This window comes from Muscardinus avellanarius (assembly GCF_963383645.1).
Source record: "Muscardinus avellanarius genome assembly, chromosome: 3".
NCBI lineage: Eukaryota > Metazoa > Chordata > Mammalia > Rodentia > Gliridae > Muscardinus > Muscardinus avellanarius.
Window position 1 is genome coordinate 8602987 of NC_137788.1, and position 18376 is coordinate 8621362.

Here is an 18376-nt window from a genome sequence, read left to right on the forward strand (position 1 = left end):
GAGGCTGACTTTGAATCTGTGCGATCCTCCTGTCTCAGCCTCCCATGTGCGGGGATTATAAGCGTGCGCCACCATGCCCAGCTTCTTTTTCTTTTTTAATGAACCTCAAGTTGGGCTAGTCAGGCCTCTCTGGCTGTGTTGAAATTGTACACAATTTTATGTTTTACAGCATGGGAACTGAATGCTAGGCAAGTACTCTACCACTGAGCTACGTCCCCAGACCCTTTCAGTTTCACAGAGAAAGTTATCTGCTTTAGGATTCTCTTCATTCAGCTTTTGAATACTGAATTCCCTGGAGTAGATTAACTGGTGACAGACACACACAGAACTGGCAGAGCAGCCCCGCGCCGTCCCGGACGTGCGCCTTCTGCCTCCCAGCCAGACAGCGCTGGGGCTGGAGGCTGGGCACGCACCCGCAGCATGATGCGATGCTCGATGTTGAGAAGGATCTTCTTCTTCTCCCGGTAGTCCCGGATGAGAGCGTGCAGCGTGTCGCAGTAGGGCACCCAGCCGATGAGCCCCGAGTTGGTCGATAGAGGGATGACGGCGTACCTCTGGATGCTGGCGCCCACGCAAGCAGGGCATTTTGTGAAGGAAAGAGAGAATGACGGTCAGCTCCAGCCGCGCAGAGCGTCTCTGACGACCCCCGAACTGGCTTTTGTGAGTGCACGGCAGGGGCCATTTGTGAGGAATGGGGGCACCACGGGATGACGCCCGAGGCGTGGGGGCCACAGTGGTCTTCCCTTCCTGCCTCTCCACCTCTCAGCTTTGCACAAGCATGACTGCCCGTTTCCGACTCTAAAACGACTGTCGGCATAATGTCCACAGTCTCGGGAGGAAGCAGGGCAGCGCTGCTAAGGACAGGAAGGCTTTGGCGGCGTTCACCCCACAAGGGTGACATCTCCAGGCTCAGCGGTGGCTCCGGCCTGGAGGCGCTGCAGGCGGTGAGAGGCAGGTCCCACGGGCCATCCTCAAGCCCCGTCTTTGTGTGTGGGCACCAGGGCTCGTGGCGGCGCTCCGCTAGGTGCAGCACTTAGCTGCTGACTTGTGGAGCGTGTGGTGACCAGGACAGCTGGAGGGAAGGGCGCCGTCCCAGCGCACTGCCTCTTCCCTGCACGCTCATACCTGAGGTTTTTGCGGAGAGACGTCGGGTCATTGGCCAGCAGGGTGTTCACCAGGCCGAAGAGCTGCATCACCCGCTCGTCCTGCCGCAGGTCCTCGTGGCCTTTGAGGAGGAAGACGAACTCGTGCCCGTTGCTGCCTGCAAGGACAGCGGAAGCTTAGTGCGCCCGGCCTTTGGCTAGGCATGCAAAGGTCCCACGGACTGGACACCGCGCCTAACCACACTTTTCCTACAAACGGAAAAGGACACATTCCCTAGAACTGAGAAAGAGAGTAACTCTGCCTCTGATGCTCCCTCAGCGACCAAAGCTGTGGAAGCTAAAATACTCATTTTGCGGACTGGGCATGACTGATGATGCACAGAGATCCTGAAAGTCCCCCTTCCCCACCCACCCGTCCTGGGAAGCCTCACCACCTGCGCCGGTTGGGTGTGGCCGAGGCCCTGGGAGGACGACGGGACAGGAACGGGTTAGAGGATCTGCCCTTGGCTGCAGTTTAGAAGCCACATCCTCCTACCTGGACTATGGCTTCTATTAGACGGCCTCTCTTCCAGGTGCCAGCCCTTGCCAGGCTCCTTGCCCTTTCAGGTCCGGGGGTGAGGAGCAGGAGCAGAAACAGCGTCTCACTGCTGCTCATTTCTGGGCACTCCCTGTCAGTTCTCTCATATGTACGCATGTACATATGTGTACACACGCGGGGACTGAACTCAGCAGCAGTCTACCTCTGAGCTGCACCCGTAGCCGTTTTATTTTTGTGCTATTGGGGATAGAATCCAGGGGCATTCTACCTCCGAGCTACACCCCCAGCCTAATTTTATTTTATTTTTGTGGGACTAGAGATGGAACACAGGGGCAGTCTACCTCTGAGCAACACCTCCAGACCTATTTTTTATTCTTTATTTTGAAACAGGGTCTCATTGAGTTGCAAAGACCCTCACTAAGTAGGTGAGGCTGGCTGCGAACCACAATCCTGTCTCAGCCTCCTGAATGCTGAAATTACAAGTGTGTTCCACCACGCCTGGCTCCAATTTTATTTTATTTTATTTATTTATTTATTTTTTGTTTGGTTGGTTTTTTGGTGGTACTGGGGTTCCTGGAAGCCCTTCTACCTTGGGGCTACACTCCCAGACCTATTTTTTATTTTTTTTTTTATTTGGAAACAGGGTCTCTTAAGCCAGCGAGGCTGGCTCCGAACCAGCATGATCCTCCTGTCTCCGCCTCCCAAGTGCGGGGATTACAAGCATATGCCACCACGCCCGGCTTATTTTATTTTTATTTTGGAACAGGGTCTTGCTAGGTTGATAAGAGCCTCACTAAGCTGCTAAGGCTACCTCAAACCTGTGATCCTCCTGTCTTAGCCTCCCAAGTACTGGGATTACAGGTGTGTACCTTCACACCTGGCTTATTTTTTGTTTTGAAATAGGATCTTGAAGCCGGGCTTGTAATCTCAATACTTGGGAGGTTGAGACAGGAGGATCACAGGTTCAAAGCCAGCCTCAGCAGCTTAGTGAGCCCCTGTTTCCAAATAAAGTATAAAAAAATTGGGCTGGAGGTATAGCTCAGAAGTAGAATGCACCCTGGGTTTAATTTGCAGTACTGCCAAAAAAGAAAAATAATAACAACAGGGTCTTGCTAGGTTACTAAGTTCTGCTATATTTCTGAGGCTGGCCTTCACCTGTGATCCTCCTGTCTCAGCCTCCCAAATCCTGGTATCATAGGTGTGCACCACCACACCTGCCTTCCCTGTTGCTTCTCTGAACTTTCTCACCAGTACCCTGGAAGCAATTCCTTCATGAAACTTTTTTTTTTTTTTTTATGGTACCGGGGATTAAAACCAAGGGCATTCTACTTCTGAGCAACACCGCGGCCCCCCCTTTTTTTTTTATTCTTTATTTTGAAACAGGGTCTCAGTAAGTTGTAGAGGGGCTCACTATGTAGCTGAGGCTGGCTACGAACCTATGATCTTCTTATCTCAGCCTCCCAAGTACTGGGATGACAAGTGTGTGCCACCATCCCTGGTTGAAACTTTTTTTTGGTTCTAGGGTTTGAGCCCAAGAGCAGTCTACCTCTTGAGCTACATCCCCAGCTGTCTCTTTTTCTTAAACTTGGAAACAGGGTGTCGCTAGGTTTCTGAGTACCACTGCTTACTCAGTCTGTCCTTGAACCTGAGATCCTCCTGTCTCAGCCTCCCAAGTACTGCACCATGCCCAACTTACGAAACTAATTATGCACTCTGAGACCCTGGCTGCCCATGGAGAGACCATCGCCAGTGCACCAGGACAAGCGGGCATCGGCGAACAATCACTGCACTTGACAAGTGAGCTCTGTCAAGGAGAAGAGACTCAAGGTGCCCCAGGCGCTCGGGCTCCCTCAGCATCACAGGTAGTCACGCTCTCCCCCAGGGAAACGCCAGAGGCTGTCGGCTTCATCACCCTCTCTGTGAGCATCCCTTTCTAGTTCAGTCTGCTCATTTTACGCAGACACTTCCCACAGGGGAAGATGACAATGGTAAGCAGGAATATTCAGGGCTCAGCTCTGTCTCTGGAGTAGCTTGCTGCCTTCCACATCTGTACCAGGTGCCTCTGAGTTCGCCTCCTTGGCTCCCTGACCACCACGGTTTTCCACACGCCTGGTCACTAGTTTCCCTTTGACAACACAACTCTGAGGAAACTAGAGTCCAGAGAGGTCAGACAGGGGAGATCCATTCTCCATTCCTGTCCCAATAGAGTGGCAGGCAGGGATTCCAGAAGAGGGGAGGGGGACTTGGCCAGGGCGGCAGGGGTGCACAGTGGTCCTTACCCATGAGGGTCAACTTCCGGGGCCTCTGCTTGGACGTGATGACTTGCAAAGACGGGGCGATGGACTGGATGCGGATGATGGGCTGGTTGGGGTCGTATGTTCCCGGCACAGCCAATTCCAGGTCGCGGCACATCAGGAGTTTGGGGGAAACATACTGCAGTTCTAAGGATGTGAGCTGTGAATAATTACCAAAGGATTTAGCTTCTGCCTCCAGGGGGGAATTTACACGGAATTTAAGTACTTTTCCATGGATTGCCATAAAGCAACTGCTTGCCCCAAAGTCTGCAGGTAGGCGGAAACCGGATGCTCACAGCGAGTGTCTGGAAGTCTCAGGCAGTAAACGGGAAGGATCGTGCTGTCCTGCAGGCAGACGAAGGGCCTACCTGGGGCAGCTGCTTTGAGATCCGCCTGAACACATGATAGTAGAGGTCCCAGGCTTGGGTGAGGTCCTTGACATTCCCCGACTTCATGTACTTCCGGCACCACTCCTGGGCCTCCATTAAGTCTCGACCATATGCCTGAAAGAGAAGGCAGGCAAAACGTCAAACTGTCAACGTGGCCACCAAAGAAGGGCTGAATCCCTGACCAGGCTGCAGAAGTCCCTCAGGAGTCCACTGCAGCAGCCCGAGGTGGGGCGGCGGCGAGCGGCGCGGCTGAGCGGCTCTCAAGCCCAGAGCTTCCCCATCACAGGGTGGTCTGTTAGGTGGCGGGCAAGTGAGGACAGTCGAGATGACCTCTTAGGATTTTCCAGTTAAAGTTTCAGGAGGGGCTAGGTGCACTGCAGTGGTCAAGTGCTTGCCTAGCATGTATGACAGACCCTGGTTTGGTGCCCAGAACTGCACCAAAAAGAAATAAAGAAAAAAAGAAATCAGAAGAGTTCTTGTGACTCAGTGACAATGACATTTCTGGTGTTTTTATATCCTATGACCTCCACTGGAGTTCTTTTATTAAAGGTAATTTGAAGCTGGGTGTGGTCAGGATCCATGAGGCTGACACACGAGGACTGCAGGTTTGAGGACAGCTTCAGCAATGTAGTGAGGCTCTCAGCAACCTAGCGAGACCCTGTCTCAAAACCAAACAAAAAAGGCTGGGGGTGTAACTTGGAGATAGAATACCCTTGGGTTCAATCCATAGCAACACACACACACACACACACACACACACACACACACACACACACACCAAACAAACACGTATGGTGGTGCAGGCCTGTAATCCAGTACTTGGGAGGCTCAGACAAGAGGATCACAGGTTCAAAGCTAGTCTCTGCAACTTAGTGAGGCTCTCCACAACTTCGTGAGGCCTTGTTTCCAAATAAGAACTAGAACTGACTGGGAGTGCAGCTTGGAGGTGGAGTGCTGTGGGTTCCATCGCCAGCGCTGCACATTAGCAAAGACTGCTGGGAAGGCAAGAGGGAAGGAGGGCAGAGACAGCCCTGGTGATCCCCGCGATCCCACCGTACCTGGTTGAAGGACGTCTCCTTCAGAGTCTGAGGGCCCCGCTCCATCATGGCGTGCAGGGGCTCCAGCACCTCAAACATGCCTTTCACATTCCGCTCCCCGAAGTACAAGCGAGACGCCTCTTCCAAGCCTTCGTGCCACATCTCATGCCAGAGGATGGCCACGCGGATCAGCTCCTCACTCACCTGGACCAGGGAGGGAGCAGGGGAGGCACCGGCTGAGCGCGGCACTGCGTGGGGAGCAGAGCCGGCCTCCGCCTCCGCCTGGCCCCGGCCCGCTCACCATCATGGCCTGCTGCACCAGGGTGTTGCTGTGCTCACACATGTTCTTCAGAATCTTGTTGGCCGCGTTGTGGCGGGCCGTGGTGGTCGACTTGGAGGCCACAGTCAGGGGGTAGATGAGGGCCTGGAGCAAACAGAGGAACATTTGCAAGGCTCCGGGTGAGAGGAGCTTGGCGCGACGTTCCCGCCGCTGGCGGTGCTGCGGGGGACTTAGGGGTGCTAGTCTTGCTACACTGCTGAGGCTGGCTTCCAACTTGCCAGCCTCCTCCCTCAGCAGGCGCCTCTATACCCTGCCAATGGAAGTTTTCTTTTGTTTGTATGTTACTGGGGATGGAACCCAGGGGCCTTCTACCTCTGGGCTACACTCCCAGATATATATATATATATATATATATATATATATATATATATATATATATATATTGTGTGTGTGGTGTGTGTGTGTGTGTGTGTGTGGTATTGGGGTTCCTGGAAGCCCTTCTACCTCTGGGCTACACTCCCAGACACCTATTTTTTATATTTTTATTTGGAAATAGGAAATAGGGTCTCTTAAGCCAGCAAGGCTGGCTTTGAACCTGCGCAATCCTCCTGTCTCTGCCTCCCAAGCGTGGGGATTACAAGCGTGCCCACCACACCCGGCCCTATTTTATATTTTATTTGGAAACAGGGTCTCACTAAGTTGCTGAGAGTCTCATTAAGTAGCTGAGGCTGGCTTCGAACCTGTGAGATCCTTCTGTTTCAGCCTCCCAAGTGCAGGGATTACAAGCGTGCGCCAGCACGCCTGGCTCTGATGGAAGTTTTAAGGAGGATGGCAAAAGAAGTAGTGAGGCTGAGCGGAGGGGTACACACCTGCCATTCTAGTACTTGGGAGGCTGGGACAGGAGAATTGCAGGTTTGAGATCAGCCTCAGCAGCTTAGGAAGACTGAGCAACCTGGTGAGACCCTGTTTCCAAAACAAAAAGTTCAAAGGGCTGGGTGTATAGTTTAGAGATAGAACGTCCCTGAGTTCAATCCCCAGAAGCACAAAAGGGGGAAACAAAAGGGGCGGTGAGGATGGCATCTGCACCATGTGAGTCTCCCAAGAAGGGTGCGCACCCTCCTGGAGGGGACGCTTCTCTTCAGGAAGGCCCTGGTCACCAGCTCTGCTGGCTGGACAGAGTGCCCACGTCCAGTTCCTGCACGGTGTCTCTCGAAGGCCGGACCCCAAATCAAAGGTCTGGGGCTAGATGAGAACTGCCCAGCGCCTCTCCGTACCTGGGGGTGGTAGCGACCGATGTCTGTGAGGAGCTGGTGGATGAGCCGTCCCACCAAGGGCCTGGGCGTATCGATTCTCGCGATGAGCTGAGGAATGACCTGTATTCAGACGACACAGGACGTGGCGTGAGACAAACTGCAGTGCTCCTGGTCACAGACTGACTCGTGAAACCTGTTTTGGTTGAGCTATTAGGATCTAAAGTGGCTTACTCCTTTCAGTTCTCTAAAAAGAAAGTTAAGAGATATGGAGCCTAGACCCTGGGGCTAAGCTCCACGCCCTGTTCCTGCAGCGCACACGCTGCCTCCTGGAGAGCACACTCTCCCACCACAGATTCCAAGGGAGAGACGCAGAGAGCTGCCCGTCCTCACCTGTAACCAAGTGTCAATCTGGATGGCTTTTACCCCTTCTACTAAGGCTTCGTTGACATCTGGCCAGTGACCATAATCAAACCATAAGGTGAGGACTCTGGAAAAGAGAACCAGTGGCTACAGTGAGTGGCAGAGCCCGCGACCCATCCAAAGCGTCCCGAGTGCATGAGTATTTCACCCCAGATGGCAAGGCTTAGACATGGAACAGCCGAGAAGGCGGCCTAGGAGAACCACACGGACAGAGCTGCCTGCAGAACATGGACAACGGGGAGCCTGGCACTTAGCTGGCCAGAGACCCCCAAACGGAGGAGGCGGCTGCCCTTGTCACCTCTGGGCTCTGGCCTGACTGGTTCGGGCCATCTGTTCAGAGCTTTCGCAGCTGCGGGAGGGTCTCAGACGTGGTGTGAGGGGTTAGTCCTCACACGGTCAGCTCTACACAGACAGCTCTCCTTCCCCTGAGCAGGTTTCGCCTCACAGGCATGGGCCACCGTGTCCGGCCCGAGGGAAGCCTGCTGGACTTCCAGGCCTTGAACAGCAGGCAGAGAAGGGCCCCGCAGTAGACCTCGCGCGCGCTGCCCTGGATGGGCGAGGGAAGAGGGCCTGCCACTGCCTCCTCACAGAGCCTCTCCCTCCCTCCTCCGGTACCTGAGTGTATCCTGGAGGTTGTTGCCTCGTGACAAGGAGATGGAGCGGAAGAAGCCCTGGACGGCGGGGACAGTGTACGTCAAGAGGGTTTTGGACAGATCCTGTTGGAATGCACACGTGTCAGTGACACACTTGTGTCAGTTTTCTTTTTCTTTCTTTGGTGGTGCTCTGGGGACTGGAGCCAGGGCTTCCTTCGAGTGTGCTACCTGAGCCGCACCTGCAGCCCCTCGCCTCGGCTCTCATCTGTCAGATGGTAACAATGGCAACCAGCCGTGCCTATCTCCAAGGGCAGCTGTGTTAAATCGGGTGCGCCTGGAGGGCCTTCACTGGTAGCTGGCACGCAGCGAGCACTGGATGGAGGGCTAAGGCCTCAGGGTAACGGAGGCAGTGGGAGGTGGGCCGAGGCGCTGAACATGCTGCTGGCTGGGCCTGCCGACTGCCCCAGTGCATTCTGGACTGACAGCCCAAGGGGAGGAGGATGGGGAGAAAACAAGGCCCTGTCCAGAGTGGACTGGAGACGCGGGGCCAGCCACACGCAGGTGCAGCATGTTGGTGGATTGGGCTCCTCCTCAGGGAAGCACAGGCGCCTGCCCCCGCGGGCCCGCAGAGTTCTGGGGAGGGTACCTCGGTGACCTTCTTCTGCAGGGGCGACGGGGTGGGGCTGCTCTCGCTCTCAGCCTCGCTCTCGCTGTTGCTGCCCTCTGTGCTGGCGGCGGCGGCGGCGGCGGCGGCGGCGGTGGTGGCGGTGTTGGTGATGTTGGCCCCGCTGGTGTGACGCAGTTTCTTTTTCTCGTCGCGGGCTTGGTTCTGGTGTTTGTAGTGTAGCACGGCTTCAAAATTCATCACTGCCCATGCGTGCCAAGCCTGGGTGGGGCGAGAGTCGAGGGCAGATGCTGGGGCCGTGACCAACGGCAGGGCTGAGGGCAGTGTGGAGCTGGCACTGGGCACGGCCAGCAGAGTAAGACTCCTGGCAAGGGGAAGAACGGGGCAGAGCCCCACCAAGAACAGGTGGAGTGCCCCTGGACACGCGCAGGGCTCTGCCTGCGGCTCGGGACACCATGGGAGAGGAGGGGAGGCTGGCAAGGGGCCCGGGCATAAGACGGAAGAGCAGGCATGCCAGGCCCAGGAGGTCCCACTTCATCTTCAGGAAGACGTAGCCTTACTGGGTTTTAAAGCATATGTTAGATTATTTAAGCGAGGAGAAGCTGCAGGCAAGCAGCGGGCTGTTACAGTATTTCAGGGGTGTGATGGTAAGCCCTAATTGACAGGTCACATGACAGTGGATGACAGGAGGCGGGGAAGGCGCAGGCGCGAGCGGCAGCCTCTGCCATCTGTCTGGCTCTCACCCCGACCAGGGCCTGGCCGAGCGCCAGCACAATGGCTGCTCGATGGAATGGCTTGGTGCTGCTTGGTCCAAGGAGGACGCCTCATCGCGCTGAGGTTTCGATCTGCAGCGACTCTGGAGTACGCCGCTGCATGGGGTGGTGAGACTGAGGCATCTGACTTAGGACTCGGTAACTATGGAGTGATCATAGCACCTTGTTCCGGATAATCAGGAAATTCCTAGGTATTTCTTGCTAAAGACCTCTAATGTAAGTTTGTCCATTTTCTCATCTGACCATGCGGCAGGTTGTAACTGCCTTTCCTTGGCAAGTAAGAGTCTACAGCAACCCAGTTCAGTTTTCCCACACCTTCATCTACTCAGCAAACGCCTCCTGTGCCTCTGCTGAGTGCCAGGCGCTGAGCTGGGGCAGGTGGACAGGACCATCAGTGCCCGGGCACAGCGCTCTGGAGCGAGGGCAGAGCCCAAGACCAAAGGGACGCGCACTAGGAAATGCTGTTACAAAACCCGAACACTACCCGGGCGTGGTGGCGCATGCTTGTCATCCCAGTGCTGGGGAGGCTGAGATGGGAGGATCGCACAGGTTCGAAGCCAGCCTCAGCTACTGAGTGAGATCCTGTTTCCAAGTAAAGTATAAAATAGGTCTGGGAGTGTAGCCCGAAGGTAGAGAGCATCTGGGTTCCATCCCCAGCACCACCAAAGAAAAACAAAAACAAACCCCAAAACGAATGTTCTTGGAACTAGGTTTTTCCTTGTGATTTGCTTTTTATTCTCAAAAGAGCTAAATGGAAAACAACAACAACAACAACAAAAACAAACAAAAACCTCTGGTTAGGTGACAGGTCTGATCAGTAAGGTTCCTGTGACCCAGGAGTTTACTCATGCTTGTCATCCCAGTGCTTGAGAAAGGAGACAGGACCGGAGACAGGAGGAAAGCGGGTTCAAGGACAGCCTCAGCAACTCAGAGGCCCTCAGGAGCTTAGCAAGACCCTGTTTCAAATGAAAAAGAACAGCGCTGGGGTGGAGCTCAGAGGCCCACTGCCCTGAGCTCAGCCCCATGCCCGGCCACAGCAGGGGCTGGCTTCGCTCCTCTAGCTGTGGGTGTGCAGGTGTCCTTGAGAGGGTAGTTACTGCTCTTAACACAAAAGGAGCATCTTTCAAACCAGTAAGAAGCATGCTTAAGTGAGGGTAAGACTTTTTATAGGGTGGTTCTGGGGATTTGAACCCAGGGGCATTCTACCACCAGGGTATACCTCACCAGCCCTTTTTATTTTGTTTTTTGTTTTTTTTTTTTCCAGTACTGGGGATTGAACCCAGGGGCATTCTACCTCTGAGCTACACCTCCAGCCCTATTTTTTATTCTTTATTTTGAAACAGGAAGAAGGCCTTGTTAAGCAGCTGAGGCTGGCTGTGAACCTGCAATCCTCCTATCTCAGCCTCCCAAGTACTGGGATTAGAAGCTTGTGCCATCATGCCCGGCAACTTTTTTTTTTTTTAAATCAGGGTCTTGCTAAGTTGCTGAGACTGGCCTAGAACCTGTGATTCTCCTGTCTACGCCTTGTAAATACTGGGATTACAGATGTGTGCCACCACACCTGGCTAGGGTAAGATTTTTATTGTGAAGCTGGGTGTTGTGGCTCATGCTTATAATCCTAGCACTTGGGAGGCTGAGACAGGAGGATGGCACAGGTTCAAAGCCAGCCTCTGCTACTTAGTGAGGCTCTCAGCAACTTAGTAAGACACACTGTTTCCAAATAAAGTATAAAACAGGTTTGGGAGGATAGTCCTGAGGTAGTAAAGCCCTTGGGTTCCACCCCCAGTAACACCAAAAAAAAAAAAAAAAGATTTTTATTGTGATTGCTGCTGTGATTTTCAGATGCAAGTCTTGATCCCAGTGGGATTAATTTACAAAGTATTGGCAAGTTCAGGAGATTCTGGAAAGAAATTGATGACATCTGCTCCAGCAAGCAACTATTATCTGGAGGCCCCAAAGGAAAGATATTAGAAAAATGAGAATGTGTGCACTCCCCAAGGATGTGCTTCCAAGAGTCTCCCTGAATCATCCGGTCACATCTTTTGTACATTTTCTAACTCTGTTTTTTTGAAGAGTTTCCTGTAATATAACAGGATGTTACCCAGATCTTTCCAATAAAAACAAAGAAAGTTAATTTCTTAGCTGAAGAGCAGGCAGGGATGGAGATCAGAAAGAAGCTGGTGAGGAAGAGCTGACCCCAGGGAAGGTAAAGTTCCAGGGACTAACCACCCGTCCAGATGCTCCTTGAAAACGAGACCCAGTCAACAGAGCAGCAGGGTAACATGTGTCTCACACACCAAACAACTCACCCATCTCCCTGCCTCAGGGCACTCGGAAGGGAAGAGGCCGGCTCCGTGGCCTCCCGAGTCAGGCTCCAGGCACTCTGGAGCAAATTCACAGCGCGGACAGCTCCCAGAGGCCCGGCTGTCACGAGGACAGAGAAGACCCACCAAGGCGCTGGGGCCTGGCTCCCCGCAGAGGCGCCGCCCTCACCTTGTACCAGCTGCGGTCGTGCTCCGTGGCGGCGCTGTAGTACTGCAGCACTTTGGGGATGGTGCTCTCATTGATGCCCTGGAGGTTCAGCTGCCACTCCCCGAGCTTTAGGAAACACCTGCGAACAGAGAAGCAAGCCCCAGGCTGCTCCCTCTGCACCAGGGCCTCCTGGGGAGAGCAGCCAATGGCTAGGCGTGCCCTAAAGCCTTTCTGGTGTCTGCTCGGACTCTTAAGGGTCAACACGATGGAACAGGCAGAATGTTCAACTTCATGGAAGGAAGGAGATGAGGCCTGGCAATAAAGGCTAATGCTACCATCCTTCCTGGTGCCCTTTGTGTTTCAGTTACAGCATACGTCAGGTCCCTGGTAAGGCTAGGTCTGCGTGGACCTATCTGTTCCAACCCGTTTCTGTGAGTGGCAGTTGTGGGAGTTACTTTTCTCTCTGGCTGCTGCCTGGCTTCTCATTGCCCCCCACCCCCGTTCTTTGCCTTGGTCACAGTACAGCTAACATTTACTGGTGGCTGCTGTGTTCCAGGCACTGCTGTTGGTGCTGGGACTGTGCCCTTCCCACAAAGCCCCACGTCACCTTACACCAGCCTAAGAACTAGGCATTCTTACTGTCTCTTTTATTTGATGAGGTAACTGAAACAGTAACTTATCTAAAATCAGACTTATCTACCTGCAAATTAGCAGTATATCTGGCACTTGAAAAGAGGGAGTCTAATCTCAGCACAGCAGGAGGCCAGCACACGAGAGCCTTGCGCTGCCAACCCTGGGAAGGTACGCGCTGAGGACGGGGGCGCAGGGATGGGATGGCTGGGTCCCTACTGGGAAGGCCAGCGTCGTTGGCGAGAGCCACGCGGAGCTCTGCGTGCCACGGAGGCGCTGGCGGGGCTCACCGGGCCATGAGCTTGTGCAGCTCCTGCTTGTGCTGCTGGTCCTCGGCAGCGATGGCGTGCTGGGCCTGCTGCTGCATGGTCTGCACAAAGTGCTGCATGTGCTGGAAGGCATCGATCTGCGCGGACAGAGCAGAGTGCGCGGCGTGGGCCCACTTCACAGGCGCACGAGGCAGCCCTCTCCCACCGACGCCGGGGCGCGGGGCACGCGGCAGGGCGGCCTGAGCTCCACACCGCGCACAGTTCCTTCAGCTCAGGTCTCAGCGCTCCTCTGCCAATCGTAATTACCAGTGCAGTAAGTTTTGGGAAAGTTACATACTCGCCTATCCCCAACAACAATTTAATGACGTAATCTGAAACAAACATTTACTTTGCCATCAGTATATTGCCCTGGGGGAATTTAGGCTTATGGGAAATTGTTTCAGGCTAGTAAAATCTTAGTATCTGCTTACAATATTGTGGCACCTTAGATAGTCCAACATAGCAAAAACTACGTATTTAGAAATCAGAACCCTTAGTATCCAAATAAGAACAAAGAAGAGGTAAAGGCCATCACCACCTGAGCAGAAGGAGATACTAGCTAAGAGACATCTAGGGCAGGAGGATGTACTAGATGGCTCAGGGCCCAATTGTGGGGTGTGTGTGTGTGTGTGTGTGTGTGTGCGCGCGTGCAGCTGGGAACTGAACTACAGACATTCTACCTCTGAGCTATACCCCCAACCCTTTTGAGGTTTTTTTTTTTTGCAGGTCTGGGGATGGAACCCAGGGGCATTTGACCTCCGAGCTACATTCCTGCCCTATTTTTTTTTTAATTTATTCTTTATTTTGAAACAGGATCTCACTAAGTTGCAGAGGGCTTCACTAAGTAGCTGAGGCTGTCTGCGAACCGTGATCCTCCAGTCTCAGCCTCCTGAATGCTGGGGTTACAAGCATGCGCCACCACGCCCAGCTTGAGTTTTTGTTTTGAAACAGAGATTTGCTAGGTTGGTGAGCATCTCAGTAAGTTGCTGTGGTACTGAACCTGTGATCCTTCTGTCTCAGTCTCTCAAGTACTGGGATAACAGGTGTGCACCACTGCACTTGGCCAGGAATGAAATCTTTAGCGTATCCTTCAGGAGTTAGATTTCTTTTTAAGCAGTTAGATCTATTACTGCTATGAGATTTGCTACAGAGTGGGCAGAAAGCATTTGCATTAGGAAAAGACAATGCGCTCGGAAAAAAGCAGCACGGAGCCATAGGTCTGAGGTTACTGTACACGCCCACCATGCCCAGATACACCAGCATCTTGATAAATGGGGCTCACATCATGGAGCCATAGGTCTGAGGTTACTGTACACGCCCACCATGCCCAGATACACCCGCATCTTGATAAATGGGTCTCACATCATATTTTATTTTCTTTTTTTGTGGTACTGGGGATTGAACCCAGAAGCATTCTATCTCCAAGTTACACCCCAGCCCTATTTTATTTTATTTTTTGTGGCACTGGGGATTTAACCCAAGGGCATTCTCCCTCTAAGATACACCACCCAGCCCTATTTTTTATTCTTTATTTTGAAGCAGGGTCTTACTAAACCTTCTGGGTGTGGTGGTGCACCTTGTCCCAGCATGTGGGAGGCTTGCAGGTTCAAGACTAGCCTCAGCAATTCAGTGAAGCTTTCTGCAACTTAGTGAGACGGTTTCAAAACAAAACAAAACAAAACAAAACTTGAGATCCTCCCTAGCACTGGGATTAGAGTGTGTATCACCAGACCCAGCTTCACACCATTTTTTAAAGGACTTCCAGGATGAAGCTCAATTATACAAACTCTTAAAGCCTGAATTGAAGAGTGGAAAAATCTAAATCCACTACCACAGGAAAGAAAAATTTTATATGAGAGAATGTGAAAAGGAGGTTATGTGTTCTTTGCTACAGAAGAAGGCAAAAAACTAACCCTTCAAGTAAATAGATCTCCTGATGGTAAATCATGGGCAAATCATGGCTTGGAGATCAGATCCAACCTCGGATACACTTTTGTTTTGGTTCTGGGGACTGAACTTGGGCATTCTACCTCCGAGCTATACCCCAAACCTTTTTACTTTGAAATGGTCTCATTGGGTTGCTAATCCGTGCACGAGGACAAGGCAGACACACAGATGTCCCACAGTGAACGAGACACCTGTCTCCCAAAGACATCTGCCTTCACAGGGCTCCATTGCTTACCACTGGCTTAGAAAAACAAAACTACATTAGTATTCCCCACCTGGGAGGTGATATATTGGCTAGACTTAAATCTGATGGAAGGGAAGAAGAGAGGGAAAGAACCCAAAAGATCACTAGAAAGGGAACTGACAACTCGAGTGTGATCAGAGTGCTCATTACGCAGGCAGGAGTGGGACCAGGATGCCTGGAGCTTTTCACAGCCCACATGCCACATGTCGCTGACAATTCAGACAGGGTTTAAACTCTTCTTTATGGCCTAACAAGGGGCTAGATAAAAAAACAAATGGCCACAACTGGGTAGGCTGAGTATTAGTTTAGGTTTGAAGCCCAAGATTAAAGTTTACCTGGCATGGAAGAACTCGTTATCTTTCTACTCTGTAGCATGGGGCAACTTATTTTAAAGGAATTAAAAATATTCTATTTAAAACTTCATTTCTCTATCCCCAAGAAGTGAAGAGGGGAGAAGTAATTCTTTCCCTCTTGCAAAGGAAGAGCCTGGTCACTTGGAGGAATGGGCACCCAGAGTTGAGCTGGCAGAGCATCTGGTTGTGTGTGTGTGTGTTGCCAGGGTAGAATCCAGGGGCATTCTACCTCCTAGCTACTCCCAGCCTCTGTATTTCCCTCATGCAGTCTGCTTCCCACTTAAACACCTCACTTGTGTTGGGCCAGGCAGAGAGCATCATCCTTGGTTCATTCGTTCGTTCGTTCCTTCCTTCCTTCCTTTCTTGTGTGGGACTGGGGATTGAGCCCAGGGAATTCTACTCCAAGCCACACCCCAGCCCTTCTTTTCACTGTTTTGAAATAGGGTCTCACTAGGTTGCTAAGAGTCTCGCTACACTGTTGAGGTTGGACTCAAACCTGCCGTTCTCTTGTGTCAGCCTCCCAAGTACTGGGATTACAGGTGTGCGCCCCTGTGCCTGCACCATCCTCGATGACTGTGCAGGAAAGAGGAAAGGAAGGCTCAGCGAGGGACGGCTCCGCTGCACAATTACTGACTTTTCTTTGAATAGCTCCTGAACTATGAAAATGAGCCATCACTAACTTTAAACTGGGTTTTAATCTTTCATCCCCTCAGAATCTGGGCTACTAAGAGAAGGCTGCATTCCATGAAGCTGGGCCACAGGCATGCTGACAGAAGCCACTCCTTGGAGGAGATATCACCCAAAACGCTCCTTCTGCAGCCTCGGCAGGACAATCAAAGACTTGGAGGCTGTACATAGGAGGAAACCAGATTATATTCAGAACCAGCACCTTCTGTTTTTCTCATTTGCCCAGAGGAGCTTGGGCTTTGAATCAGAAATGCTCTCGCCTGGGAGGCTCACAGAGTCGGAAAAACAAAACAATAAAAACAAACAATCTGAAAAGTGCACATCTGGAGAAGGAAACCTGAGTCACTGGCAGGGAGGTCAATCACCCCAAGGAGCAGGCGCCTGGGTGCCACCGAGTTAGCCACCTACGAAAGGCCAGCCCCCAGCCCAGCGCACAGGTTTTTGCGCATGCCCGTGTACAGACACAGCTTCTATTCCCAGCGCTTTCCACAGCCTCAGCTCGGGCGCCTGGTTTTCCTTCACTTTGCGCTCGGGCACCACTGTGGGGCCACGTGGGGAGAGCCCATCTCGGCCTCTCTCCTCCTTTTGGTAAGAAGCATGATGAGGGAGGCAGAGCAGGTGTGATTTTGCCTTCAGGGCCTACTTTTGGCTAATCGCCACCATCACCCAGGGAGATCATGTCAAAAACAAAAATAAAAACAAAACCAGGAGCCACGTCTATTTCCCAGGGTTTGCCCGTGAGTAAAGAGGAATTCTCCATTGGCTTCAAGATAACCGTCTCGCCTTGCTTCAGCAATACGCCCTGCATGTTGTTGCTTTTGAATCCAAGTTGCTGATAGGAAAGGAGACCAGAAGTCTGAGCAAACCAGCTGGTCTTGCGAAAGCTCGAGTCTGTTTTGTTAATACACTTCTTCTGTACATCCTGTACAGCCTGTCTTCTCTTACTGGGCAGAGACTGTGCCTTTCCTATGTCCGGCACTTTCTGGAACCCAATCAACATAACTAACTGCCATCACCCTCACCGGGTTGGTTGGCAGTGCACGTGTACCTCCTCGACTGGGATGCACTTTGTGAAACAGGAGAGCACTCCCTGGCGCCGAGCGTGGCTGCGGACACCGCTCCTCTCTGGGCGCTAAGGCGGCTGTGAGAGCCGGGGAGCGTTCTCAGGGGGCGGTACAGACCTTGCGTGCGCTCTTCCACATGTTCTTCATGTAGGCGTAGGTCACCTGAGGGTGAACTGTCGGCAGAGGGTGGTCAAGCTGCCGAGATGGATCGACTCCCAGGAGCAACACCAAGGTTTTATGGGCAAGAGCCTTCAAAACAAGACAGTCAGGTTAGAAACAGGACGGAGCGGAGCACCACCCGCCACCCGGCGGGGTACTCACCAGCCTGCCGCTCTTGCCACACAGGCTTGCGTACTTGAGCCAGGTCCTCATGTCCTCATGGGGGTTGACCACGAGGGACCGCACCATAAGGATTTTCTGCCAGTCCTCCACGATGCGCTGGCAGCCCTGGAACATTCAGAAACGAGGATGAGACGTGTCCTCGGCTCTGTCCTAACCCCCACAGGCAATAGGGCAACCCAGTCCCAAACTATAGACTTACTGATATAATTCAACTTTCTCAATCTAGGGGTTCCGTGAACCAAACACTTCTTAGGGCCTTGTCACCAGTTTGGGAAATAGCACGTTGTGGGGTCTGGGGCTTGAACTCAGGCTATGCCACCTACCACGTGACTTGGGGCAAGTTCCCTAAACTCTCTGCCTGATGTGAAGTGGAATAAAAATAGCTATAAACTTACGGAGCTATGGTGAGGGTTAAATGAGTGAAATGATTTCAACTTATTTTGCAGATTATGAATAAGGCATTCACAATATTTTGCTTTAGTATCTTGGTTGAAGACAACTATCACTGATAAAAAGAATAAATTTAAAATGTATCATTCAAAATTCAAAAGACATGCCGGGCGTGGTGGTGCACGCTTGTCATCCCAGCATTCGGGAGGCTGAGATGGGAGGATCGCGGTTCGCGGACAGCCTCAGCTACTTAGTGAGGCCCTCTGTAACTCAGTGAGACCCGGTTTCAAAATAAAGAATAAAAATTAGGGCAGGGGGTGTAGCTCAGAGGTCGAATGCCCCTGGGTTCCATCCCCAGATCCGCAAAAAAAAAAAAAAAAAAAAAAAAAAAAATCAAAAGACAAATGAAGGGTATAAGTGCTTAAAAAATTAAAATTGCAAATGTCATTGCAAGCTGTTAATGTCTACAGTTTTCAAGTTGTCACAGCCTCAGCCTGTGCTATGAATGTTGGGAAACCCCGAAGAAGGATGGCCGGTTCAGATTCTCTCCTCTCCACTCCTATTGGTCTCAGGTCAAAAACCAGATGGAGGGGGAAGCGCCTCGTTAATTCGTGCGTATGTGTTCTTTGAAATC

The 18376-nt window shown here is 52.2% G+C and overlaps 1 protein-coding gene across 1 annotated transcript in view; it reads right to left on the bottom strand.

Moving 5' to 3' along the window:
- Nucleotides 1–18376, bottom strand: part of MTOR (mechanistic target of rapamycin kinase) — a gene marked incomplete at both ends in the record, with an annotated part of 135011 nt that overhangs the window by 16989 nt on the left and 99646 nt on the right. The window contains 14 exons of the mRNA XM_080691283.1: nucleotides 414–561; nucleotides 1126–1261; nucleotides 3921–4095; nucleotides 4304–4438; nucleotides 5383–5565; nucleotides 5663–5785; nucleotides 6916–7014; nucleotides 7285–7381; nucleotides 7930–8030; nucleotides 8554–8793; nucleotides 11799–11916; nucleotides 12698–12813; nucleotides 17128–17259; nucleotides 17332–17457. Of these exons, the coding sequence (XP_080547409.1) occupies nucleotides 414–561; nucleotides 1126–1261; nucleotides 3921–4095; nucleotides 4304–4438; nucleotides 5383–5565; nucleotides 5663–5785; nucleotides 6916–7014; nucleotides 7285–7381; nucleotides 7930–8030; nucleotides 8554–8793; nucleotides 11799–11916; nucleotides 12698–12813; nucleotides 17128–17259; nucleotides 17332–17457 (1929 nt within the window). The remainder of the gene's footprint in view (nucleotides 1–413; nucleotides 562–1125; nucleotides 1262–3920; nucleotides 4096–4303; nucleotides 4439–5382; nucleotides 5566–5662; nucleotides 5786–6915; nucleotides 7015–7284; nucleotides 7382–7929; nucleotides 8031–8553; nucleotides 8794–11798; nucleotides 11917–12697; nucleotides 12814–17127; nucleotides 17260–17331; nucleotides 17458–18376) is intronic.